We start from the raw sequence: 26,178 nt of genomic DNA, 5'->3' as shown, positions 1-26,178 counted from the left end.
CGTGTAAGATCACAGGTGTTTAGGAAGTAATGTGTTGCAAGAACCAATATGACAAGAGTCATTGAGTTAAAACTGTTAGGCTTTTATGAACTTAAAGCATTTTTATTAGGGACAATTAAATATACGTAGGAGGCAGTATAGTTAGATTGCAGCCTGGTAGCCCCTTCATCCGACTTCAGTGTTACCCATCAAGCATGCTCACAGCCCAACTTGTGCATGTGCAACCCCAGCTTCCTCTTGACTCCTAGAAAAGAAAATGTTATTTTTTTTTCCAGGGCTGGAATTATACTTAGGGCCTTGTACATACTGAGTACATCCTCTACCATGGAGTTACATCTTCACCCCTTCTCCTGTATATAGGAATAGAATATATGTATATATATTCTATATTCTATAATATATTGATATATATTCTATATAGAATACACACACACACACACACACACACACACACACACACACACACACACATATTCTCTTTAGTGGTACAGTAGTTTGAAAGCAGGCCCGTAAACTTGCTAGACAGGTGCTCTACAGCTAAGCCACACCTCTGGCCCTTTTTTGTACCAGTTCTTTCTGAAGAGACTCATTTCCTGCCCAGGCACAATCTTCCTATTTTAGCTTCCTGTCACAGCTGGGATGACAAGCACATGCCATTAGGCTCAGCTTCTTCCATCAAGATGAAGTCTGAAAGACTTTCCTGCTGGGCTGGGCTGGGACCACAGCCCTCCCAACCTCAGCCTCCATGTAACTACTCTGACAGGTGTGTGCCACTGTGCCCAGCTGTGGGTTGAGAAGGGGTCTTGTGAGCTTTTCTTGGGGAATCTCACGAACCCTTCTGCCAAGGCTGGCCTTCAACTGCAGTCCTCCCGTGCTCAGCCTCCCAAGTAGCTAGGATCACAGGCATGAACCATTGGTGCTTGGTTCTCCTGTACAGTTTTGAAGTAAATCGCATCTATTCCATCATATTGTTTCATATCCACGTTTCCCTATCTCTTAAACTAAATTTTGTTCCATTAGCCACATAGTCATTATTTCATCTAAAGATTAATCATACTCTCTAAACAGTGCCAAAATTTAGTTGGTCTTCAGATTTCCACTTCCTCAAAGGAAAACAAAATCAGCCTTGCAGTAAGAATTTCTCGGGAGTTGGTGTGTTCTTATAGCTTGTGTAGAAGGAGAGATGTTTGAAGCTGGGCTGCAAAGCCTGGTTCTTAAGTCCGAGTGCAGTACTTGGTAAGCCACAACCTGTGTGTCAGCCAGTGCTTGAACGTGATGGGTGCTAAGTCAGTGTGTGCTGAGTTCTGTGTGAGCGTGAACACATGCAACGTGGGGTGCAGCCATGTTGAGCTAATGCGGGGAGACTGGAGTACAGCCCCCTGCGAACTCCCACCGGCACAGACATCCTGACAGCGAGGGGCATGTGCTTGGCCATCTTAGCCAGCGCTCCACCCGCCAGCTGCCCGGGCCTCCTCTGGGACCCTCTTTTCTCTCTTGCTTGGGATACTTGACCGTGCTCCAGTGGCTCTGTGGAATCCCACTTTGTGAGGCCTCCAGCCTCCCTCTCAGTCTTGCCAAGTTGACTGGGTTGCTTTGTTGGGGGCCGGGGTGGTGCTCACACTCCTAGCCTGCATGCCAAGTGCTTGTCTGTTCCCACAGTGACCCCAGGAGAGGAGCGTGGTAGCGACTGTCACTCACAGAGGAGACTGGGGATGGTGGGCTGGACCTTCGTCTGCCCAGGAAGTGGCAGTGCCAGAATTCGAACGCGGTCGGCCTGGACGTGGAGTCGGTATTCTCTACCACAGCATATCCATTCCCAAATGTCAAGACTTGTTTAAGAAATATCGAGGCAGTTTGGCCTAGAACCAGGCCCTTTCCCTTTGGCGGACAAATCTCAACAAGCTGGGATCTGCAGTCACTGTGTGTTTTTCCTGCTATGTTCAGGCCTTCAGAGCGGAATCTAGCAACTCTCACATACCCTTCTTAGGAGATTAGCTAAGTAGAGTAGACTATATTTGAGGTCATTCAGCTCCTCGCTTCCTGCTCTTTCTCTCTCTCTCTCTCTCTCTCTCTTTCATGGTTAAATAATCCTTGGGTCAAGGATTATATGGAGGAAACTGGGTTGAGTGTGAAGCCACAATGTAGACATTATCCCTCCTGAACTTCTTGTCACATCTCCTAGCTCTTGATGGGAGAAAAACGTGACTTCTGGCATGTACAGAATCAGGGTCAAGTGCTTAAGAATTCTTGGAGGGAGGAGGATTGGCATGGGCCTTGTTTTCTTTGTCTCAGTTGGTCAGAGTTCAGCTTATGTGGCTTTCCCCTGGCTGAACTTTGGAGGAGCAGTTTTAGGTGGCCACCTGTCCATGCGAAGCCTGTCTCACCCACCAAAGACACGGCCTGGACATGCCAAATGAGTCCTGAACCAAATGCACATGTTTTAACTTCCTTTGCTTCTCCATTGTGCCTGAGTTTGCTTCTGTTTTCTCCCAGCTGCTGATGCCTAGGAAAATGGAAGAGTGGGTAGAAGTGGGTTTGTTAAGTAAGGAGATTGGAAAAACAAGAACAGAACCTAAGGAGGCAGATAAGACAGTGACAGATCCTGAGATATCTTGCCACCAGAGGGAGCAGGTCAGTGACTGCTCAGTCTTCTCTCCATAGTGTGTGCACACAAAACTTCAAGGGTGAACTTCCAGAAGCTGTCTGCCAGTCACTGCATGGGGGCAAGGCAGGGATATATTTAGGTCTCCTTGAGAATGCCTGGAAACTAAATCCTCTTCAGTTGTTTCCAAGCCGGGTGCTGGTGGCTCACGCCTGTCATCTTAGCTACTCAGGAGGCTGAGCTCTGAGGATCACAGTTCAAAGCCAATCCAGGCAGAAAAGTCCGTGAGACTCTGATCTCCAATAAACCACCAGGAAAAACAAAAACAGAAGTGGCTCAAAGTGATAGAATGCTCGTCTTGAGTGAAAAGCTCAGAGAGCGAGCCCAGGCCCTGAGTCTAAGTCCCATGACTGGTTGCCCCCCCCCCCCCAAAAAAAATTGTTTCCAAAAGTTGCACTTTCTGGGATTTCCTAGCTTTGTCTAGAGCTGATAGTTCAGTACTCCTTGAACCCTTCCCTGCCTTGCTAGGTATGGTGGGTCTCTAGGTTAGGGCCATCCTCATGCATGGGGATGGACCTCTCCCTTGAGATGCAAAGCTGGTCCCACAGCCCCACAGCTCCCAGAACTCCTGGCACAGGGCCTTCCCCGGGGTGCCATTATGGAAACTTTCTGTGGGGGTGCGGTGGGGGGGTGAACTGGATTGGTTTTTGGCCTTGCCTCAGGAAGACTAGCTTGTGCTCTCTGCAAAAAGACTGAAGGAGGGGGTGACTTGGGGAGATTGTTAGGAAAACGAAGACAAGAAGGGAAGCTGGCATTTCTAGGCCTGTCCTTGCTCAGTGTTTCAAAGAGCCTGACATCCACAAACCCCGCCAGACTGCGGGACGTTACGGACGTGTCTGAATGAGGATCAGAGTAGTTGGTCTAAATGCACCAGTTCCTCCTTTCTCCTGGGTCTCTTCTTACATTTTCCCCCCTAGTGTTTGCTTTTATATTCTCTCTTTTCCGAATATTTATAACTGCCTCCTCCCTTTATTTTCAGTTCCCTTTTCTATCTCATTTCACTTACATAGCAAACTGGTTTTTTTTTTTTTGTTTGATTCTTTTTTTCTTTTGGACCTTTTGGGCTGTCTTGTTTTACAGCTAGATTCCTAGATGATTTTTTCGGTCTGTTTCTTGCATGTCTCTCCAGTGGCATCTCTTACAGCTTTTGTTGTTGCTTTTGTCATTCAGTTTCAGTTCTTTCGCCTAAACCTTTCCTTGGGCCAGGCAGCTTTTATTTCTGCTCTTCTGTTTGGGCAGAGCGGGCAAGGAGGAGGCTGCAGCTGGCAGGCAGGGCTGAGGAGGTCCTGGGTGCCTGAAGATCTCCCAACCCTGGTACCCTTGAAGGGGAGCTTCTTCAGGGAGGGGCTGGGGACAGTGCCATTCTTCCTAGGATGCTGGTACTGGTGCCAGGCCCCAGCTGGGGGCGTGGGGGCAGATGGTGTTGCCTCTTGTGTGTGTGTGGGCCTGGGCTCCAAGGCTTGGGTGGGAACAAGTTAACTCTACCCATATCACCTCCTTAGCTCCATGCAATGAAGGAGCTTACAGCACAGGGCTGCTTCTTAGGGATGCTGAGATGTTCTCTGATCCTTGCTTTGTGCCATTTGCTCTGGAGTCTGGACCTATCTGCTGTGGAGACAGGCAGTTTTCCAATAGAACATCTTTCTTCTTCTAAACATCCTACCTTTAACCAGTGGGCATTTTGAGGGCACAGGGGACATGTTGGAAGGCTGGCAATTGTCCCTTAAAGGTGTTAATCGTTGAGGAGAAACACAGATTTAGCCAGTGGGAGAAGTTGAAGGTCAATGCTGGTACTGATGGAAGCAGGTGGCACTGTGTGTGTGTTTGAAGGGATGCATGTGTGCTACTGCGTAGCTCTAGCTCACCTTGAACTTGATCTTCTGTCTTTGCTTCCTGAGAGCTGGTATTACAGGCATGTATCACCATGCCTGGCTAGGTGGCACTTCTTGATGGGTACAGTAACAGTGAAATCCTAGAAGCTGCCACCCCTCCTTATCTGGAGTGGAGTGGCCCAGGTCTTGTTCCCCAGCTGTCCTGGGCAAATTGACTGAAGTCCATCTGGCTGTTCCCAACGGCTCAGGCTTGCTTCCCTCCTTGGGTATCAATGCTGTTGGGCCCCCGGCGGCTAAGTCCTGAGCAGGCCCACTGAGAGGGTGGCTGGATGGGGGGTGGCTGGATGGGGTCCCTCTGCTTGAGCACACTTGGAGCTGAGCCACAGGAGAGTGCATGGGGTGGGGAGGGGACTGTCCTTCTAGAACCTGTGGGATGGTAGGTAGGCCATGTGCTACTCAGACCAGTGCCACCAGGGGGCCCCCCCCTGGGTCTCCACAGGTGCACCTTGATCCTGTCATTACTATCATAGTCATCTGTGCAGAATGTTCTCTGCCACTCTAGAAAGTTCTGTGGATTAAAAAAGTTTTTCCAGGAGACTTTTGTTTTTGCACTTAGATTTCATACTTTTGCTTAGGTTTTCGAGGCCTTTCAGCTCTGGATTTCAATACTTGGGGTCTCAAATCCTTTAAGACTCTGAAACTGTAAGTCAGGAATCCCCAAGCTTTTTCTCTTAGACACAGTGGTTTGTGTCCGAAGGCAGCCCCTTCCTCTCCTTCCCTATGACTCTATCTGTTATGCCTCCCTATGGCCGATCCATGGTGTAGATCAGGAGCAGGAAGGAGTGGGGAGCAGAGGATGGATTTTGTTCTCAGCTGCTCTCCTCACTAGGGCCAAGGCCAGGCTCCCTCACATAGGAGCACAGGTGAGGATGAGGGCCTTAGGGGCCTTCCTGCCTGACCTGCCTCACTAAGCAGCCTTCTTAAATCTGTCAGTGTCAGAGCCTCTGCATTCCTCCCACCTCCCTCTTCCCACGCACCACGTTGTATAAATATTTACACCCACCCGGCTGGCAGGAATCCTTCTCCAGCTGCTTCCCTAGTTCTTTCACTTAGCAGCTGCAGCAGATCTGGTTGCCTTTGGTCAGACAAGGGCTGTCCCTGGTGTGGGGGCACATGGTCTCCCCAGCGTGAAGGACACAGTTGGCAGGAGAAACAACATTGGAGAGGTTACAGGGGCTGTGGCTGAAGGCCCAGCCGTGGCCCTCCCTGCTGGCCGTCCATCAGGGGACTCTCCAGCAGTGTGGACCCCTGCTCTGGTCAGAGAGATTCTTGCTTCTTAAAGGAGCTGCTCCAAAAGGTGGCCTCTGCAGCACTGGGCTTTCTTTGCTAGAGTAACAGAGGGTACTCCCAAAGGAAACTGGCTGATGGCAGAAAATGAATTTAATTTTTGTGTGAGCATTTCACAGCTTACTAGTATGCAGGATGCCCTACAGATGATCCTTTAGTTTGGGGCGAGAAGTTCAACTTCTGCCCCAGATCGCTCTCCCTCCAGCCAGTCCGTGATCAGTCAGTCTTTCCCCATTGGGTTAGGTGAAGAGCATGGGTGCCCCTTCATCATCTTCCTTGGTGATCCACGGGTCAGGGGTTTACTATATGAGGGCACCAGAATGGCTTGGTTCTCATGGCCAAGCATCAAATGAGGTACTTCCCCATATTCTCCTAGGGGCATTCGAGTCTTGAGCTCAGCAGATTTCTGATTTCCCTCGTGCGTGTTTCCTCTTTCTGCCCCAGTTAGTGGCAGCTGTGGGGCAGCCAGTTCTCAGATAGAACCCTGCTAGTCCCTAGCCCTTCTGGGTTCAGTCAGGGGCATCTGAAAGCCAACGAAGACTGTACATGAATCTCCCCTACCCACAGTGAGTGCAGATCATCCACTGCCTTGTGCCATACCTCAGTTTCCCCACTCTGTAGAAGGCAATTAGCCTGTTTTCTACAAAGTATTCCAAACTCAGCCCCAAACAGGGTTTTCAAAAAACAACCTGACAATTCTTTTTCTAGTTGTAAGAGCAGCTAGAAATTCTTTTGCTAGTTGATATGGTAGAAGAGATTGACCAGGTATCAGGGACTGGAGAGAATGTGTACTCCATGCATTTTGGGAGCTTAGGAGGAGGGTCTCAGGGTTTGTAAGGCCTGTTGTAGCCAATTAACCCTAGATTCAAGATTGGAGTTACTAGGTGGGTATGTAGGGTTGGGTAAGGAGTTGGGACAAAGCCTCTGGTATCCTGTATGCTCTTGTGTGTGCTCTCTCCCTCTCTCTGTCTCTGGGAATGGGAGAAAAGCTGATGCCAAAGGTACCACATCTGACAGGAGTGCTTGGTATTCAGGGGTGCAGGATGTGGGCAGTCTACCCTCCAGCTGCCCCAAGTTGAGGTAGAGGAGGTGGGTATGGCTTTTGCCCACACTTTGGGAAATGTTTAGGGAGAAAGGTGGGAAACCACAGCTCAGAAGCTGCAAGCTGTTTGTCTACTCCTTTCCCCTCCGCCCTCCCCCCCGAAGTAAAACAAAACTGAAATAAAAGCAGGGTCTGGCAGATATTAATACTACAGAGCCAGGGCTGGTGTGCTCGTAGTCCCCACCCCCTCTTTCTCCTTCTGTTTCTATAAGTGGCTGAAATAAATTTAGTGAAACAACCTCAGCCGTCTGAGAGCCCAAGATTTCAGAGCAGTGGGATTCTTTACCCAGAAAGCCCGTTTTCAGAGAGGAGAGCTTTTTGTTTAAATTCTGTTTGGGAATGGAATGCTTTCGATTTAAACTAATTATTTTACTGCAGTCAACTCTTCCTCATAGATAAATGCTTTGACATCGTAAGGCTTGCTAGAAAGATGATCTATAAATGCTCGGCAGCTTAAAATAGTTGGCTATGAGGCCAGTGTCTAGCCGGATCTGTTCGGGGATTTATTGTAAGATTACTTTTCATGATGTCTGTGCATGTTCAGCCAAGTCTTCTGTTGTCTGTCAGGGAGGAAAAAGGGGTGGCTGGCTAAGTTAACAAAGTAGACGAATACTAAATCTGCTCTTTTCCTCCTGTGAGTACTTATGGGGGCCTACTAAGTGCACTAAGTCTACCACTAAGCCATATACTCAGCCCTGCCAGTGTGGTCATGGTAAAGGGATGGACACAAATGAATGGAACAGAATAGAAAGATCCTACCAGTATGCCCATCTGATTTCTAGAAAGATATAAAGAAATGAGTTTTTTCAACTGTGTTGGGATATGACATCCATAGGCAAACAAACAAACAAAAACTTCAACATGAAGCTCACATCTCATTTAAAAAAAACTCAAAGTGGATCATAGATTGAAATATAGACATAAAGCTACGAGAGGAGGGATTGGGGAAAAGGTGGTGGATACAAAGCACAGACTTTTAGGAATTTTCTTGGACATCTACACCCCCAAGGACACTGGCAGATCTGACACTGTTGTGGAACTCTGAAGCTTATTGAAGGCTTACAACTTCCAGGGGGAGGCCTAGATATACATTGTGGTTGATTGTGATCAATTTCAGTTCTTTGAAAAGTAGCGGCTCCCCATCTTGCCTGTGGCAGACAGTCTTGGTTCCTGGAGCAGTTTGCACATGGCTTATAGAAGCCAGGGTGGGAAAAGAATCCTGTCCTCTAAATACCAGGGTTCTGTGCTCTGATTGCTACTTCTGACCACAGAGATGTAGACCGGGATGCTGATGGCCATTGTTGCTCTACCTCCCCCATGGTTGCAAGCATCACCCTCTCCAGCTACAGTGACTTCCAGGGAATTTAAAGTGCCAGGGCCTTTCATATCTTTTTCTCTCATTTTCCCCTGTTGGGGATATGATTAGCATATGCAACAAAAACAAAAGCAAAAAGCCGGACTACATATATAAGGAAAACTAGGAAGTGGCTGTACCTACCTAGGGAGAGGCACAAGGTTAACAAACAAAAGCAAAACCAAGTGGAACCATGTGCCGGTAGCTCTGGCCTGTGATCCTAGCTACACAAGAGGCTAAGATATGAGGATTGCAGTTCAAAGCCAGCCTGGGCAGGAAACTCCCTGAGACTTTTCTCTCCAATTAAACACCAGAAAACTGGAAGCGGCGTTGTGGCTCAAGTGGTAGAGCGCTTGCCTTGAGCTGAAGGGCTGAGGGACAGCACCCAGGGCAACTTCAAGGCCCACAACTGACAAAAAACAACCAACCTCCTCAAATGGAAACAACAACAACAAAAAATTAAAAACCTGAGAAGACCTTAAGTTTATACCTTGGGCTGCTTCTTTGTGTAAAGACAGTCTATAACAACAATAACAAAATCCTCAAATAACTAAAACATCAAGTCTTGATGAAGGAAGAGAAACTGATTACCAGAGCTACCATATTATTAGGTTAAAATGCCTAGTTTTCAACAAAAAATCCCAAGACATACAAGGAAAGCATAGTCCATTCAAAACACAAACCAACAGAAAGTATCCCTGTAAAGGATGTGATTTCAGATCTATTACACAAAGATTTTTAAAAAGAGGCTCAAAGAATTAAAGATACTTTATCTAGTGGATAAAGTCAACAATGTTGTACAATCAAAACAAATCTTAATAAAAAGATGGAAAACCTAAAAGGAACCAAAAAGAGATTCTGGGGCTGAAAAGGAAAAATAGCTGAAATAAAAATTTCATTAGAGAGCTTCAGTTTTTAGGAGGCAGAAGAAAGAATCAGCATGAAATGATCAAGTCTGAAGAACAGAAAGGAAAAGAAAGAAAAGTAAACCAAGAGTCTGTGGGACGCTATCCTATTGTACCAGCATACATATAGGGGTTTCAGAAAGAGAAGAAAGAGGCAGACAGATGTGAAGAAATAATGCCTTAGAAGTTCCAAACTCTGACAAGAGAGATGAACATAAACATCCAAGAATCTTAATGAACTCTAAAGATGATCTTACAATCCCACACCGAGACAATTATAATCAAGCTGTCAAAAGCCAAAATCTTGAGAATAGCAAGAGAGAAGTAAGTTTATCAGCATATTTTTTATTAGAAACTTTGGAGGCAGTACGCCAATATATTGTAAATATTAAAATAAAACAAAAATGAACTTGTCAAATAGGAAACATACATTTCTGAGCACTGGTAACTCAAACCTTTAAGCCTAGCTACTCAGGAGGCTGAGATCTAAGGACTGTGGTTCAAAGCCAGCCAGGTAGGAAAGTCCATGAGACTCTTACCTCCCTCCAATAAACTACTCAAAAAAGCCAGAACCTGAGCTGTGGCTCAAGTGGTAGAGCACCAGCCTTAAGTGAAAAAGCTAAGGAAAGTGCTCAGACCTAAGTTCAAGCCCCAGGACTGGCACACAAAAAAATTTTTTTTTGTTTTGAGACAGGGTCTTACTGCATAGCCCATGATGACCTCATATTTAATGGTCCTGCCTTGGTCTCCTGAGTGGTGGGATTATGGTGTACATCCTGGAGTTATATAATAAGATATTTTGACTTCTTACATTATTGTTGTAATTGTTCTATTTTATTGCACATTGCTGTCAATTTCTGTGTCTAATGTATAGTAACATATAGTAATTTTTCTCATAGATTTGTATGTATAGGCAATAATGTAAAACATTCTGCTTGGTACTATGTGATGCCAAGAATCCACTAAGGGTCTTTGAAAGTATTTTTCAAGGTTCAGGAAATGAATGCCAATATATCTAGAAGACAGCTAGAAAACAAATAGTGAGTGCTAGGTATATGTGTGTGTGTGTATGTGTGTGCACACATGCGCAAGTGTGACTTACCTAGCATGCATGAGATCTTGGGTCCTATCCCCAGCACTGAAAACCAAATAAAAACCACTAAGAGACTCAAACCAAGCAGACAAGAAAAAACTATATAGTGAAAGGCCAGAATGAAGTCCCTCCTTGTTAATTATAGCTGCAAATGTGAATGGACCAAACACTCTCAATTAGAAGACATTGTTAGAATGGATTTAACAAGAAAACATGACCCAACTATATGCTGTCAATAAGAGACTCACTGTAGATCCAAAGACAATTGATTGAAAGTGAAACCTCTATAAATGATCTCCCTTAGGGGTAGAACATATATGATGCATACATGAGCCCCTGGGTTCACACTCCTTCCTACCCCTATCACCTTCCCCAAAGATATTCCATACAAAAGTAATCCAGAAAACACAATCAAAGAAGGTTACAGGAGACAAGATATTACCTTGATAAAATATTCAAAATAGAATTATTCAAAATAGGAAGAGGATTATAAATGCAATTATATATAGTTAAAAAGAAAAATCTTAGCGCCCCCCCCCCAAAAAAAATCCTAACTGGGTACTGGTGGCTCACATCTGTAATCCTAGATATTCAGGAAGCCAAGATCAGGGTAATCTCAGTTTAAGGCCAACCTGAGCAGAAGAGTTCACAAGACCTCTTCTCAATTCATAACTAGGTATGATGGCCTGTACTTGTCATCCTGGTTATGTAGGAGGCTGAGAATGGAAGGATCAAGTTTCCAGGGCAGCCCAGGCAGAAAAGTCTGTAAGGTCCTATCACAATGAATCTGGGCATGGGTGTATATCTATCATCCCGGTTACAATGAGAAACCTAAAATAGATAATGGAGGTCCAGGTGTGCTCCTGGAGGGTTGGGGGAGGACAAGATTCTTATCTAAAAAATAACCAGTGGGGGAAAAATGACTGGAAGCATAGCTCAACATGAGTTTTTGCCTACTAAGTACTCAAAGCCCCAAGTCCCAGCCCCAGTACTGCTTTAAAAAAAAAAAAAAATCATACTGACCTGGGTTTATACAGGGTCCTTAGCTATGAAACCAAAAGCATGCTCCACAAAAGATAAAACTGATCAATTAGATTTCATGGAAACGACAAACTTTTGCTTTGTGAAAGGCACTTTGTTCCAAGATTGAAAAGATTAAAAGTGCAGACTTGAAATATTTGCAGATCTGACCAAGGAACTACATCTAGAATATATAAACAATTCTCAAATCTCAACAGTAAGAAAAAATTAGGTGAAGGTGTTGGAAAAGACTTTTCACCACAGACAATAAAGATGACAAACACATGAAATGACATTCAATATCATTATTTATTAGAGAACTACAAATTAAAACCTTAATCAATTATGGTTATTACTGGAACAAGTACAGTAAAAATAAAAACAAAGGGAGGATGCAGAACAACTATAAACTCATTGTTCTGGAAAATGGTTTAGTGGTTTTTACTTTTAACATACATTCATCACATGACCCAGAAATACTTGTGACCCAGAAATCTCATTCCAGTTATTTACCCTAGAGAAATAAGAATGTATATTAATAAAAAATATGGATATTTGTTTCTCATAGCCAAAGGTTGTAAACAACGTCCTTCAAAACATAGTGCATAAACTATGGTATATTTAGGCAATGAACTACTATTTATCAATCAGGAGACACAAACTATTGGTTAAGGCAACAACATGGGCAAATTTCAGAGGCATTATACTATGTGAAATCATACTACTGTATGATTCCATTTATATGACAGTCTGAAAAAGACAGAATTACGTGAGAGAAAGGATCAGTGGTGTTGAGGAGTTGGGGGATGAGAGATGAGGAAGGATATGACTACAAAGTACTAGGGAGATTTGGGGAAGGGGTGATGGAACTGCTGTTTCCTGATTGTGGTGGTGGTTGCATGAATCTATCCAGATAAACACTTGTAGATGTGTATGCCAAATAAAGGTCAATTTTATTGCATGTTAAAAAGTAAAGCAACCGTTTAAGCATGAATATGTACTCAAAAACTGAAACTACTACTCAAGGAAATGAACATCTCATGAATACATGAGAAAGCGTAGGTACAGTAGGGTGCCGGTAGACCTATCTGTAATCCTAGCTACTCAGGAGACTGAGATCTGAGATTCATTGTTTGAAGCAAGTCAAGGCAGGAAGGTCCTTTTATCTCCGACAAAGGGTCTGAAGTGGAGCTGTGGCTCAAGTGGCAGAGCACTAGCATTGAGCAAAAAAGCTAGTGGGTTCAAAGCTAGCCCAGGCAGGAAAGTCCATGAGATTCTTATCTCCAATAAACCACTCAGTGGTGTTGTGGCTCAAGTGGTAGAGCACTAGCTTTGAGCTGAAGAGCTGAGGGATACTGTTCAGGCCCAGAGTTCAAGCCCCAGGACCGACAAAAAAAAATGTAAACCATAGGAAGAGATGTTTCAACTAGGTTCTAAAGAATTTTCTTGGACCAAAAGTAAGATTTTCGACAGGATGTGTATGTGCAGTCCCTGGGTAAAATGAGGAAGATGGCTCATCTTCCTCTACAACTTACTAGAGCAGTGTTTTAGGACTGGGGTTGGGGAGTGATGATAGTGAAATGTCAAGGTCCACACAAGAGCCAGATTTTGCTGGACTGGAGATTTGCTCTAGGCAGGTTTAGTAGCTTGCAGGGAGGGCAACTGTGGGTTATGACAGAATTTAATCAAACTCTGGAACGTCCCCACAGGGAAAAAGTTAAAGCAATGGACCTAAGAATGGGCCTATTCCAAAGCCCAGGGAGCCTTGAAATGTCACCTTGCTGGAGCTGGGGTTGGGTTCCCCAGTGGCCAGTTCCTCTGCGCTTCCCCCAAAGATTCCAGACACAAAGCTGGTGTCTGCACTGCCTTCTGAGGCCTCCGCCTGCTTCAGGGGAGAGGAATATGGCAGCTGAGTGACACCCTGAAGTGCCCTGAAGGGCTTTAGGAATTTTGAGGTATTTAGGACTTTTTTTGCTTCTGCTATCCACTGGGCCCAAGCAGTCTTTAAAGAAATACTTGTAAGAATCAGTATTTTCCCGTTAGGCAACAGCTCCACATGCTTCATCCTGACCCCATTCCCCCACCCCTCCCCTGCTCTTTTCCAGGCTCACTTGAGCACACAGGTAGAGGCCAGCATAGGTAACTTAGCAAGACTTCTGTCTTAAAAAAAAATATAACTCGGCTAGAAAATGGCAGACATTTGAATCAAGGCCCTCTCAACTCCAACGTCTTGGACCGACCACTGATTTCCCAAACACCAGTGTCTGAATTATCTGCAGGAAATTTACCGACAACGTAGATTCCTAGTCTCATCATCAGACCGTCTGATTTCCTGGGCGGGGGTCCAAGTCCTGATCTGCAGTCCACAAAACACTCCAGGTAACTCCAAACCAGGTGACTGCAGGGCCTCCCGCGGACAGATCGCCTTTTGCCTCTCACCCCAGGACCTTGAAGCGGTGCCAGGCTCTCAGGCTGGGGGAAGGGAAGGCTCAGAATTTGAGTTTTTTTTTTTTTTTGGCAAACGATCAGAAGGAAGTGCAACCTCCCAAAGCCCAGGGAAGTTGGTGCTTGGAGGGGTGCAGGCCACCAGCCGGCCATCGGGAAGGGGGGGGTCGAGTGTCCTGGGCTGGGAGCTCCACCTTCTCGCCAGCCCCGACGTGCGCCCAGGCTCCAGATTGGCCGCAGAACGCACCGCCGGGTCTCCTTCCGCCCGAGGACTTTCACTCCTGGCTTTCACGAATCTAGCAGCCCCACCCCCATCAAAGTACCTGGTCTTCCCCCTCCCGGGCCGCGGATAGGGAGCGCCCGGAAGTCAGGCCTGGCAGAGCGCAGCGCCTGGGCCTCTGGGGGAGTGGCCGCCCCGGGGGAGGTGTCCGTGAGGGGGTGGTAACGCCACGGCCTGCACGGCGGAGGGCCGCGCACTGCTCTGCCTGGCCACCGGCCCCGGCCTGGGCTAGCTCCTTCGGCCACCCACCTGCGGGCACGCTCGGGGGGGCGCACCGAGGGGCCCGGGGGCGCACCGAGGGGCCCGGGGGCGCACCGAGGGGCCCCGGCCCGCACCTCCGCACCGCACCGCACGCCATCCGCGGCCCGGACGCTAGGTCACCGAAGGGTTAAGGAGCTCGCTTCCTCCCCTCGGCTCCCTCACCCTTGGAAAGTCCCCTAAGTGACGTAGCAACCCGACAATTAAAAAGTTTAATTATAGAGACAGGTTCTGGGAGCTGGAACGAACCCGGGCGGGCGGCGGCGGCGGGGTGGGTAAACAGCTCCGGAGCCCGCGCCCCCCGGGGAGCCGGCGAGGAGAGGCCCGCAGGAAAAGTTGGAAAAGTGGAGGAAATTCGAGGAATAAACGCGTTTCTCTTTGCAAACACACATCACTTATTTAGCCAGATCGGGGCGTCGAGGCCCCGCGGACGTGCTCCCGGCCCACAGCCGTGGGAGAGGAGCGGGGTGGCCCGGAGCTGCGAGACCGCCTGCGCCCCGGGGGGCCGGCACCCCGTCCCCACCCCCAGCCCTTCTCTCCTTCCTCCCCCCCACCCCCCGCCAGGCTTTTCCATCCCGCCCAGCGTTCCCCCGCTGAGCTTTTCGAACATTCGGGAGTTTTAAGACTTAACCAGCCCTTTGGTTGTGTGTTGGGGTGGGGGGTGTAAACTGACTAACCTGGGGGATTTTAACGCGAACCCTGGTCTGGATTGCAGTCTGGAACTCATTACCTTGTCACCAAGAAACTGCACGAACCCCTTTCTCCCGCCCCAGCACCCACTTCTCAGAGCTAGGAGAAGGCACCGGCAAAAGAAAAAAGAAATCCCTTAAGAAATGAACTATACTCGAATGATATGCATGAGGGTGGATGGGGGTTATTTCCCTTTCTGGTCCATGCCATAATTGAAAAAAACAAACATGAAAAACGGGAGCAGGGAGGGAAGCAACAGGCAGCTGGACAGAAGAAAAAGCAAGGGGTAACAGCCGGGTTCAAAAATGGGGCCATCAATTCCAGCCAGAGAGACAAATAAAAGCAGACCCCCGCCGGGAAGCTCGGTGGGTTCAGGGCTGCAGAAAAGGGAAAAAAGAGTTCGCAAAGTTGAAAAATAACCGGTTTCTAAAAGCAGTTGTAATCTGGAAGGTTTCCCTGGGTTTGCCCGGAGGCTGACGAAAAAAATAAGAAAAGCAGTGTAAAGTGTATGTGCGTGTGTGTGTGCGCGCGCGCGTGCGCGGGGAGGGGGGTGGCTGCTACTCCAGGGCTCGGCTCGGCCCGCCCCGTTCTTTCCTAAGAAACGTGCTCTTAATGGGGTGACCTAATTACATCGCAATGGAACTTGCTAGCAGCCACTCGGGGCGCACGGAGTTTCATAACAGACCCGGCGGCCTCGAGTGCTGGGAAGAAACGTGCGAGGCCGGGGCCCGCGATTTCCGCCTGCGTCTCCATTCCAACACCTGAGCGGATGCGCGGGGAGCGAGTCTCGTGTGTGTGTGTGTGTGTGTGTGTGTGTGTGTGTGTGTGTGTGTGTGTGTGTGGACAACTTTGTATTTGGGTGGGTAGATGGGTAGCAACCCAACCTATTAGCAAACATTAAAATAAAAATTACTCATTTGATCGTCTTCGCTGCCCTGCCCGCCTTTCGGTCTGGGGATCCTTTTCCACCCCCCCCCCCCCAAAAAAAAAACAGTGCCGGTGACAAATCAGGTTCGGTCCCGGTGGGGGCGGGGAAGAAGCAACAATAAACGCGTCCCCCCCCCCCGCCTTAACCTTTATTGTAACCGAACTAACTTTTTTCCCGGTCTTAGCGTCTGGTAGTGTGCGCGAGAAGGCGGTGGTTGCCCATCGCTCGGAGCACGCGTGGAAAGTGGTTCGTTGCTGGGGGTGGGGGCAGCGGAAGAAGAGGCGTCCATGAAAGAGACAAGAGTTTTCGGTACTAAGTTTAAAGATCGGACGCGTGAAGGAAACGCGACGTCTAGACCTGTTAGAACTAGCCGTCTCCCCGGGTGGGGGGTGGGGGAGGGTACCCCCCCAGGAGTCCCCGCAGCCAAGCCGGCCCGAGTGTGGACGCGTGCTGCGCGCGGAGTCTGCGGCCCTCGCCCCCGCCAGCCCGAGTCCTCCCCGGGGAGAAAAGTTTTCCCAGTTCCCTCGTCCCCGCCGGAGGCTCCCTCCCTCCCCTCCCCGTACTTCCCCGGACACACTGGGGAGAGAGGGGGCGGGGGTAGAAACCCCAACTATAAAGCCCTACACTTGAACTTTTTTTTGGGGGGGGGGACCCTCCAAATTTCCAATCGCCTCGCCCGGCCGGGTTGGCGAAGCGGAGTCCAGGGCGGTTGGAGAAGTCAGAGGAAGGTAAAGTTGGGGAGGCACTTGGAGAAGTTTCAGGGGCGCGCGGAGGGCGGGGGGCGGTGGTGGGGGGGGGGCGAGGAACGGGACGGGACAGTTTTAAGATGGAAACTACGGCCGGGGCTTTAGGTCCGGTGTACCAAAAAAGAGAAAGTCGAGCCCGCCTGGCTGTCCTACCAAAAACACACCCACCAAAAACAACAAAACAACAGGGGAAAAAAAAACCCCAACAACACAGCAACCAGAACCCCGAGGGGGGTGGAATGGATGATGTCACAGAGCGGCGCTCGGGGCCGACAAAGGGGGGCGCGCCCCTCCCCCGCCCCGCCGCGCGGCCCCAGGGAGCGGCCCCGAGCGCCGGGCGCCCAGCCCGCGATCTCCAAACTTTTCCTCTTTCGGAAAGGAGAAAAAAAACAAAAAAAAGTTGTGCGCGCGCGGCTTCGCGTGCTTTTCTTTTCTTTTTTTCTTTTTTTTCCGCCTTCTTCCCTCGTCTCCCCTCCCCCTTCTTCCTCTTGAAAGTTTCGTCCCCGCCCTCCCCCCTTCTGCCCGCCCCTTTCCCCCCTACCCCCTCGCCACCCCACCCTCCCGCCTCCCCGCCTGACCGCATGGCTGATTCAACCTCGGTGTCAATCAACTTTTTTTCCCTCCTCTTCCTCATTTAAATAACTTTAAAGCTCCTCCTCCTCCTTCCACCCTCCCCTCCCTCCCCCCTCTCCTTCCCTCCCTCCCTCCCCGCCTCCCCGCCCGCAGTTCACCAAATCTGAAACTTATAAATTGGGCTTTGCGCGCCGCAGCCCGGGAGAGTCAGAAAGGCGAGGGGCCCCGGGAGCAGGCGTGTGGGACTCCTGACCGGAGAGCCGGAGGCTGCGCCTTCCCCGCACCGGGACCTCCACGCCACGCCACAGCCTCGCCCTTGTCCCGTGCGAGCGCCCACGATGACCACCACACTCGTGTCTGCCACCATCTTCGACTTGAGCGAAGTTTTATGCAAGGTAAAGCGGGGCGGAGGTTTGCTTTTCGAAGTAGATTGTCTTTTGCTTTAAAAAAAAAAAAACTATCTGTAGAAACAACACCACCACAAAAACACCAAACACACTACCAGTTCGGGTGTTGCAGAGTTGGAGATGGCGGGAGTTCCTAGGCGCAGGGTTTCTTTCACCCTCTTGTGTCCCCTCCTTAGTTTGAAGGAATTTGGCCCGGCCTTCTGCTGCCTTTAAGAGTTACCACAGTTCCTGCCAGGGTTATACGAGAATCCGAGAAGCAGGGTTTTTTTTTGGGGGGGTGGGGTGAGGGGCCCCAAAGTGTACGAGAACGGGGCTGCCCAAAAGAAGCAGAGGAATGACTGGGATTGGGACAAGATTTGGGGAGTTCGTTAATCCCTACTTTGTGCGGCTTATTGGAGCGCTCTGGGGTCTCGGTGCGGCCGGGGAGGGTCCAAGTGAGTCTACCGGCCTGCGGGGTTGGGGTTGGGGATTGGTTGGGGGGGGTCCCTTTGCCAGGAAATAAGGATCAAGACTGGGGATGTTCCCCCCTCTGCTTTGGGGGAGCGGTTGGGGATCTCTGCGAGGAAGAGAAAGGCCAAGAGTTGGGAGTTCAGCAAGATCTCCCAAAGCGCGGTTGTTCGTGGGGTTTGTTAGTTGGTGTGTCCGCCCCAGCGCGGCTTAAACTCCAGCCGGAGGCAGCGCGTAGATCGGGCTGCAGATTTTCGGGTGGAAGTCGGTTAACACCCCCCTCTCCCCTGACTGTGTTGCGAGGTGCTGTGACTCCTCCGTTGAGGGACAAGGGACGAAATGCTGCCCAAACTTAAAAGAACCTGGCCAGTCAAGGATTTGAAGGCGGGATAGCTTCCCAGATGAAACCACACCAACAGAAAACACGCAAAGTTTAAAATCCGGAGTGCGGCTGAAATGTCCAAGTTCTTTGGCGGTTGTTAAAAACTTTTTTTTTTTCTCAGCCCGCCCCTGACTCCCCCTCCGTTTGAAAGGATGAAGCTTCTAGGCTGCTTTTAATTGCCGAAGTGTTTTTGCCTTCTCTTAAACACGTCGGGTCATGTCGCTCTCTTTCCCCAGCTTGCTGCGCCTGTCCGTGCAGCTGCCAAAGCCCCCAGGGCTGCAGGGTTGGGGTGCAGTGCAGGGACGCCGAGGAGCTGGAGAGCAACATCAAAAAGTTTGAAGAATTCAGATTCCTTCCCTTCTTGTGCCTGTAGCCCTCGTGGGCTGCCCGGGCTCCCTGGCCCTTGTCTTCTCTCTTCTCACTGTTTTGATCTGTTCTTTTTCATTTGCCACCCCCCCCCTCCCGCAGGACTTTTTTTTTTTTAATGAACCTCATTGTTGAGAACAGGCCCACTACTGGGTTCCTGTAATCAGTGCCCGGTGGGGTGGTTGTGGTTACAGGCTTTACAGGTTCCTGATTCCTTGCTGCTGATCCTAAGGGACTAACTAGAATTTGCACAATGACACTCACATGGGCCTGGAACTAACTCCCAGATTTTGAACCCATACCCTTTCCAAGTCATAGGTACAGTTTGGGCAGGTGACCCTGGTCCCATTGGAACAAACCCTGCCTGTGCCCAGCCCTGCTGCCCCCCCTCCCCCTTGACTGGGAGGTGGGTGGGGGTGGGGTCTGGTGCTTTTCTCTTTTCATCTGCAGCTTTGGTTCAAGATTAAACACTGGTGCCCTTATCCAGGCCTCTTGTTTGGAGCCAGGAGACCAAGTGCAAAGGCATCTATCTTCTTAGTGAAGGGGGGTGGGGGGATGGTGGGAGAGATTCCTGCCCTGGGCGTCCCTTGCAGGAGTCTGGGACCATGTGTTTGTGTTTTCAAGTACCACACACTTCTGCCCCAACCCCAGGCCAGTTCTTCCTCTCTTCCCCCACCCCTAGCCAGCAAAAGCACAGGCAGTCTGAAAACTTGCTGGCAGCCAAAGGAAGGGAACACTTCTGAAGGGGAGGAAGTTGCCAGTCCAGGGCCCGATTGTGGGGGAGGGGGCCAGCGGCGGAGCAGAGTCTGATTAAGAGGAGGGTCTGTCTGCTCCTGTGTAGTCTTCTCTATGGGGTTTACCCAGTTTTTTTTTTGTTTTTTTGTTTGTTTTGGGGTTTGGCTAAGGGGAGGGGAATCTGGAGAGGGCTGCCTGGCATGAGATATTCTGAGTTGAATGTATTTGGGCGGGAAAGAAGTTGGGGTTTTATAGATGAAAGTGGTACCTTTAGGGACAGAAGATAGACGTTTAAGGGTACAGCATGGTGTGGAAGGCATGCAGAAAATAATTTGTTACACAGGCCAGAATTTTGTGGTTTCTTTTTAGTGGGGCTCAAACCAACCCAGGTGACTGGCACTGGGGGGTGGGGAGGGGAGAAGCAGAGAGAGCAGCGGATACCTTTGGGAGGAGAGCCTAGGCCTCTCTTGATTTTGGAGGGAGGGGGCTGTCCTGGGACCGCTTCTTTTGGCCTAGTGGATGTTCTCTGTCATTGACCAGCCCTTTCCCCCTCTTTTCTTCCCCCAGGGTAACAAGATGCTCAACTACAGTGCTCCCAGCACAGGGGGCTGCCTGCTGGACAGGAAGGCAGTGGGCACCCCTGCTGGTGGAGGTTTCCCCCGGAGGCACTCTGTCACCCTGCCCAGCACCAAGTTCCACCAGAACCAGCTCCTCAGCAACCTCAAGGGTGAACCAGCCCCGGCCCTGAGCTCTCGGGACAGCCGCTTCCGAGACCGCTCTTTCTCAGAAGGGGGTGAGCGGCTGCTGCCCACTCAGAAGCAGCCCGGAAGCGGCCAGGTCAACTCCAGTCGCTACAAGACGGAGCTGTGCCGCCCCTTCGAAGAAAACGGCGCCTGTAAGTATGGAGACAAGTGCCAGTTCGCTCACGGCATCCATGAGCTCCGCAGCCTGACCCGCCATCCCAAGTACAAGACCGAGCTGTGTCGCACCTTCCATACCATCGGCTTTTGCCCCTACGGGCCCCGCTGCCACTTCATCCACAACGCCGAGGAGCGCCGTGCCCTGGCCGGGGCCCGGGACCTCTCCGCTGACCGTCCTCGTCTCCAGCATAGCTTTAGCTTTGCTGGGTTTCCCAGTGCCGCTGCCACCGCCGCTGCCACGGGGCTGCTGGACAGCCCCACATCCATCACCCCACCCCCCATTCTGAGCGCCGATGACCTCCTGGGCTCACCCACTCTGCCCGATGGCACCAATAACCCCTTCGCCTTCTCCAGCCAGGAGCTGGCGAGTCTCTTTGCCCCTAGCATGGGGCTGCCCGGGGGTGGCTCTCCCACCACCTTCCTCTTCCGGCCCATGTCTGAGTCCCCTCACATGTTTGACTCTCCCCCCAGTCCTCAGGATTCTCTCTCGGACCAGGAGGGCTACCTGAGCAGCTCCAGCAGCAGCCACAGTGGCTCAGATTCCCCTACCTTGGACAACTCAAGACGCCTGCCCATTTTCAGCAGACTTTCCATCTCAGATGACTAAAAAAAAAACAAAACAGGGTAGGGAGGGACCCCCCCCTTGCCCCTTCTACTCCCCTTCCTGCTGTACCCACATCCTAGACCCTCCTCAACCCCTTCCCCACAGCCCTTAATATTAACAAGGTTAAGCTCAACCCCTTCCCAGATCCTTGGAATGACCCATCCTTCTCCCTTACCTTATCTATTCCCCCCTCCCAAAAAAAAAAAAATAAGGACAAGTCAAATTTGTCAGTAGTTTATTCTGGCTTGAATTCCCCTCCCCCCTCCCTCCAGTTTATATAGCCCACTTAACTACGCAGAACAGACAAGTCCTATATTCATCAGTAGATGCCTTGATATTTTTTCCCCTGGCTTAAGCCTTAAGTGCCAAATCACAAAAGAAAAAGCAGTAACAGTTTACAGAAGCAACTTAGTGCCTTGTAATCTAACTTTGTCACTGTGACTACATTACCTCTTTAGCGCCAGGGGGCGCCCGTGGGCCTCCCGGAGCCTCTGCCCAGGGGGAGGGGGGGAGACCCAGAAGCAGCAGCTCCCCCCACTGGCTACACAAATGCACCTTCCCTTCAGTCTCCCGCACACTTCTTCCTCCCTCTTCCCAGTAGTTGCCCCACCCACCCCCAGTTCTTGCTGGAGTTAGGAAACCTGTCTGATATTCAAAACCTTTTCCAGCTTGAACCCCTGTTGACTAATCTTGCCTGGATTTGTATAGGTCTGCAGGAAGGAAGATCGGAAAAAACAAAAAAAAAAAAAACCACAAAAAAAGGATGAAGATTATTTTGACCTAAGTGGGACTTTGTGATTTAATTTTTTTTTTTAACAAGTGGGGAGAAGGGGAAGCTAGATATGGACTATGAGAGACTTGATCTTGGTGCTAAAGTTCCCCAGTTCATATGTGACATCTTTTAATGAAAAACGTAATGGAAAAAAAATGAGAGAAAAGCTTAAAAAAATGTAAAGGGGTGAGCAGTTAATGGTATTCATTCCACATACAATATCTGTGTAAAACGATTTCCTGTAGAAGTAGCTTTAATGGTTTTTGCTCTGGAATACCGTAGGTCTACCCTTAGCACTCACGCCTGCTTTTTTTTTTTCCCTGGGTTTTAAAACTTCATATAACTTTCAGAAATTGGAGAGCAAAAAATTTTGCTTGTCACTGCACATCAATATAAAAAAGCTTATTTAACTTATCAAAACGTATTTATTGCCAAACTATGCTTTTTTTGTTAATTTTGTTCATATTTATCGGGATGACAAATCCATAGAATATATTCTTTTATGTTAAATTATGATCTTCATATTAATCTTAAAATTTTGTGACGTGTCTTTCCTTTTTTTTCCACAGTTTTAATATATTATTCTTCAACAACATTTTTGTAACTTTACACTTTTTTGGTTATTTTATTTTAAAAAAATGAAAAATTAATTTAAAAAAATGCAAAAAACTGTTGGATTATTTATTTTAGAAATTACCCCCTTTGTGTTGGACTGCAAATTTTCTTTGTCTTTAGGCCTTTCACAAGTAGGACTGAGAATGTATGTAAAAGTTCTATGACAGCACAGAAGGAAAAAACCACCTTTGATGTATAGCTTCTAAAAGGGAAAAAAAAACAAAACAAAAAGGAAAACCTTTTGACTTCCATGTACCCATCTCAAGACATTCCGCTCACAGATTTGAGGTTCTGGATTCTAGGTTTGGAGGTTTCCAATGTTAGCATAAAACAGAACTGGTGCGCGTGCACGCGTGCACACACAGACACAGACACATAAAGATGAATGTAATTATTATTCCTCTTGCTGGTCACTACCGTTGCTTTCTATTTCTCTTTCTTTGTGTGAACTTATTTAAAAGAAGAAAAAAAACCTTTTTGTAACGACTATTTGCAGTTTAAAGAAAATCAATAAACCCCGTTTTTTTTTTTTTTTCAAGAAATACTGGTGGTGGAGCTGGTTTCACTTGGTGTGGTTTTGTCTTGCCTGGTGGTTGTCCTCTGTCTTGAGCTAGGTGGGTGGGTTGGTCTCTTGTGCTGGTTCTGAGGCAGGGGCGGAGGTGTTTTGCCAATGAGCCTGTACTTCCTCCTGCATTGCTTCAGGGGATGGCTTGATGGTTTGGGCTAAATGGAGAAGTCTAGAGTTGTTTACCCTACATGTAGTCTCAGCTTTTTCCAGGGAGCTCAGAAGTCCAGTCTACCCTACCCAGCATGAGGCCTTCATTCACTTTGGGTGACGTCTGAGGTGCCAGTGATGAGGAGGACAGCACATAATCAGGCCTGGATTGAATGCTTCAGGCCTGTATCTCCCACAGGCATTAACCATGTCTTAAGCATTAACCACTTGCCTGGAAAAGACCAGAGTGGAAATGAAGGGATTGGGTTTGATTCATGCTTCCCTGTTGAGAGGGCTATTAGGTAGAAGTGGGCATCAATATTGACATAACACAAGAAGTTGGCAATCGTTCTCACCACCTTAGTCCTAATTATACCTCTGATGCCATGCAAAGTAGGTTCTAAAAGTCCCCTTGGAAATCTCCCTAGCCAGTATCAGGTAACCACAAATGATCTTTCCCCTGTAAGAGAGACCAAGCAGATCTTTGTAAAAAATCTCAGTCTCCTGCTATTAGAAGCTCAGTTTCCTCTTTAACTCCTTGCATTCTGTGGGGTTGAGCTGAATTCCCACAGCCGGTCTGTAGCAGACAGTCCCCAAGACTGCATACCTAACTGTATTCCACTGGTCAGTAGATACTGTGGGAGGTCTGGATGTGAGAGAGAAATAGGGATGATTGCTTACTTCGGGGGGGGGGGGGGGGGGGGGCTAATGGTTCAGGAAAGGAAAAAGCATCCATTCCTGCGACCAGAGTAAATCTAGGCCTCTTGTCAGATAAGTGGGATATGACTCTGTCTCTGTGTGTGTGTGTGTGTGTGTGTGTGTGTGTGTGAAATTGGGGTGAATAGAGAGCAGAGGGGTCTAAGCTTACCTGTCAGGCAGCCCTGAAATTTCTCCATTGGAATGGGTCCCTAGAGTTAGATAACAAAGATAGAGGCATTGATTCCAGCAGGCCCTTCAGGGCCAGGTTGGTTACAAAGGCAAGAAGAGGCTCCCTGTCACTTGGGAAGCTGACTGTCCCCAGGCTTTGACTTTTTAGCCCACTTTAGTGTCCACATGGGGAATTCATATAGGCTTGGGTTTAGGCCACCCAGGCCCAAAGCCTGCTTTCCTAACATCTAGATCTTAATAGGCAGAGGAAGCTACTTGGGAAAAGAAGACTTCTTTCAGGCCCATTAGTTCCCCAGCTTATTAAAAGATGGGAGGAGTCCTCAGCAGAAGCCATGTGCTCTAGGCCACCAGAGACCCTAGGGAGGTGGAGCCCATTTCTAGCAGGAGGCCGCCTGTGTTCCTCCACAGTTATGGAGGATAGGAACCACACAGAGGCAGCTGAAGGTAAGGGATATGTAATGGGAAAGGCCAGATCTTCCTGGCAGCCAATTTCGTCAGGTGGCACAAGACCTTTCCATGCTAAGGACCCTGGGGCATCTGTTCTTTGGCGGCCTCCACCTGGTCTCTCCAGGGTGACCAAGACCTCTCTGACTGCTAGCGTTGCACCCATGGCCTGGGTGTTGGAGCAGCTCAGTCATGAGCTACTTTGGCCTACTGGGCAAACCTATTTTTCCTGGCCTCTGCATTGGTCAGTGGCATTCTGGGGAGAGGAAGAACTTTTGAGTACAAGGGAGGATATGGGACAGACGAAACATAGGTTTGGCCACCACTTAGGTCTCGGTGTCTTGGTTATGGAGAGGAAGGAGGGCCATGGCAGAAGGAAGGATGGAAATAAGGTTGTTGGAACTCTCGACCAGAGCCCAAGTCCCAGTTCTTAACGTGAGCTTGCACCGGGGATGGGTGATCAACCTGAGACTTTTCAGCTATATCAAGGGGCTGCTATGAGGATCAGGTGGGGCTCTTCCTACACACCAGGCAGTCTTTTAAGAACTTGGTGTGCTCACAATGACCCCATCAGGAAAATTCCATATAGTCCTCATTTCACATATGGACACACTGGAGTTCAGGGTAATTCTTTAGTTTGTCACATGGTAAGAAAATATCAGGACTTGATCCCAGGCTGCGGAGTTAACATGTTGGCATCTCACCGCTGTTCTATAGAGTGTCAGAGGCTGGAGACACAGGTCATGGTCCTTGGCATATGGTAATGTAAATCCACCAGGGTTAGCTCCAGAAGTTTGAGAGGCAGCAGTGGATTGGGTGAATGTGTACACACCCTCCCTGAGGATCATGATCTCATGTCCCATGAAGCCCTGCACTGGTGAGTTCGAAGGAGGGTCCTGGGGGGTGGGGGAGCAGGCCACCCCCTTGGACTTTCCCCTTTCTGCCTGCCATGAGGTGGCTTCTGTTAATGATCAACAGACCAAAGGGTGCCCAGGGGCCCGGGAGGACTTGGCCCTGTGCCCTTCGTCCCCCGGGGTCTCCCACCTCTGCACGTAGCCAAGCATTTAATCATGTCTGGCTGGGCTCACTGGAATGCTACCTGAGTTCAGGGGGTGAGGTGGTGGGGAGGTCAGCAGCCCCTGCCCCCCCTCCCCCCGCTGGCTGCTTTGCAGATGGCCTGCTAAGGCCTGCAGGGTTCAGAGTGCTGGGAGTCCGCCAGCACCTCGGCCTGGTCTTGAAGTCAGGTCATCACTGGCAGCTCCACCTCTGGCTGGGTATAAAGCTTGGGTTACAGGGAGCCCTGGCCTGAGGGCCTTCAGTGCTCTTTGGAGGAGTCCCAAATGGTTAGATCTGAGCTACCGTTGTTGTCGTGGGAAAGCAGGCCCTGAGGAGGTGGGGTAGGGGCTGCCCACGGGCCACTGAGTCTCAATACACAAGGATGCCTCTTCCTTTTGCGTAGGCTGTTTGCACTTGTTGCAAAATCCCCTAGTCTCAAGGTACAGGGTTGTGAGTGACGGCAGTCCCTGTGCTATCAGCTTTGTGGTCAACAAAAAACAAATATTGGCAATAGCTAAACCTAGGGCTGTTTTTTCTCCCATCTGAAGCCAATGTGCCTGACTCCCAGTTGTACTCATGACAGCATGGGGCC

At 49.2% G+C, this 26,178-nt stretch overlaps 1 protein-coding gene and 1 long non-coding RNA gene across 2 annotated transcripts; one reads left to right on the top strand and one right to left on the bottom strand.

Moving 5' to 3' along the window:
- Positions 1-136: 136 nt before the first annotated feature.
- On the bottom strand, positions 137-14,029 carry LOC138811384 (uncharacterized). Its single transcript, XR_011367370.1, has 3 exons — positions 13,604-14,029; positions 10,305-10,340; positions 137-244 (listed from the first exon to the last, which is right to left on the bottom strand). It is a non-coding gene; the product is annotated as an uncharacterized lncRNA (long non-coding RNA).
- A 2,971-nt stretch (positions 14,030-17,000) lies between these two features.
- On the top strand, positions 17,001-23,025 carry LOC138811381 (mRNA decay activator protein ZFP36L1). The gene is made up of 2 exons (XM_069999116.1): positions 17,001-17,630; positions 20,140-23,025. The coding sequence occupies exons 1-2, from the start codon at positions 17,574-17,576 to the stop codon at positions 21,097-21,099; spliced, it is 1,017 nt and encodes a 338-aa protein (XP_069855217.1). The 5' UTR covers positions 17,001-17,573; the 3' UTR covers positions 21,100-23,025.
- The last annotated feature ends 3,153 nt before the right edge of the window (positions 23,026-26,178 follow it).

This window comes from Dipodomys merriami, unplaced genomic scaffold (assembly GCF_024711535.1).
Source record: "Dipodomys merriami isolate MVZ:Mamm:240054 unplaced genomic scaffold, mDipMer1.0.p SCAF_521, whole genome shotgun sequence".
In the NCBI taxonomy this organism is placed as follows: domain Eukaryota; kingdom Metazoa; phylum Chordata; class Mammalia; order Rodentia; family Heteromyidae; genus Dipodomys; species Dipodomys merriami.
The sequence above is the reverse complement of the archived record's forward strand: the minus strand, read 5'-3'. Positions and strand labels throughout refer to the sequence as shown.

Bases quoted from the DNA above. Each gene is read 5' to 3' on its own strand.
- LOC138811381 (XM_069999116.1), top strand. From the start codon at position 17,574: ATGACCACCACACTCGTGTCTGCCACCATCTTCGACTTGAGCGAAGTT. The intron at 17,631-20,139 runs GTAAAGCGGGGC...TTCTTCCCCCAG, and splicing joins TGAGCGAAGTTTTATGCAAG to GGTAACAAGATGCTCAACTA.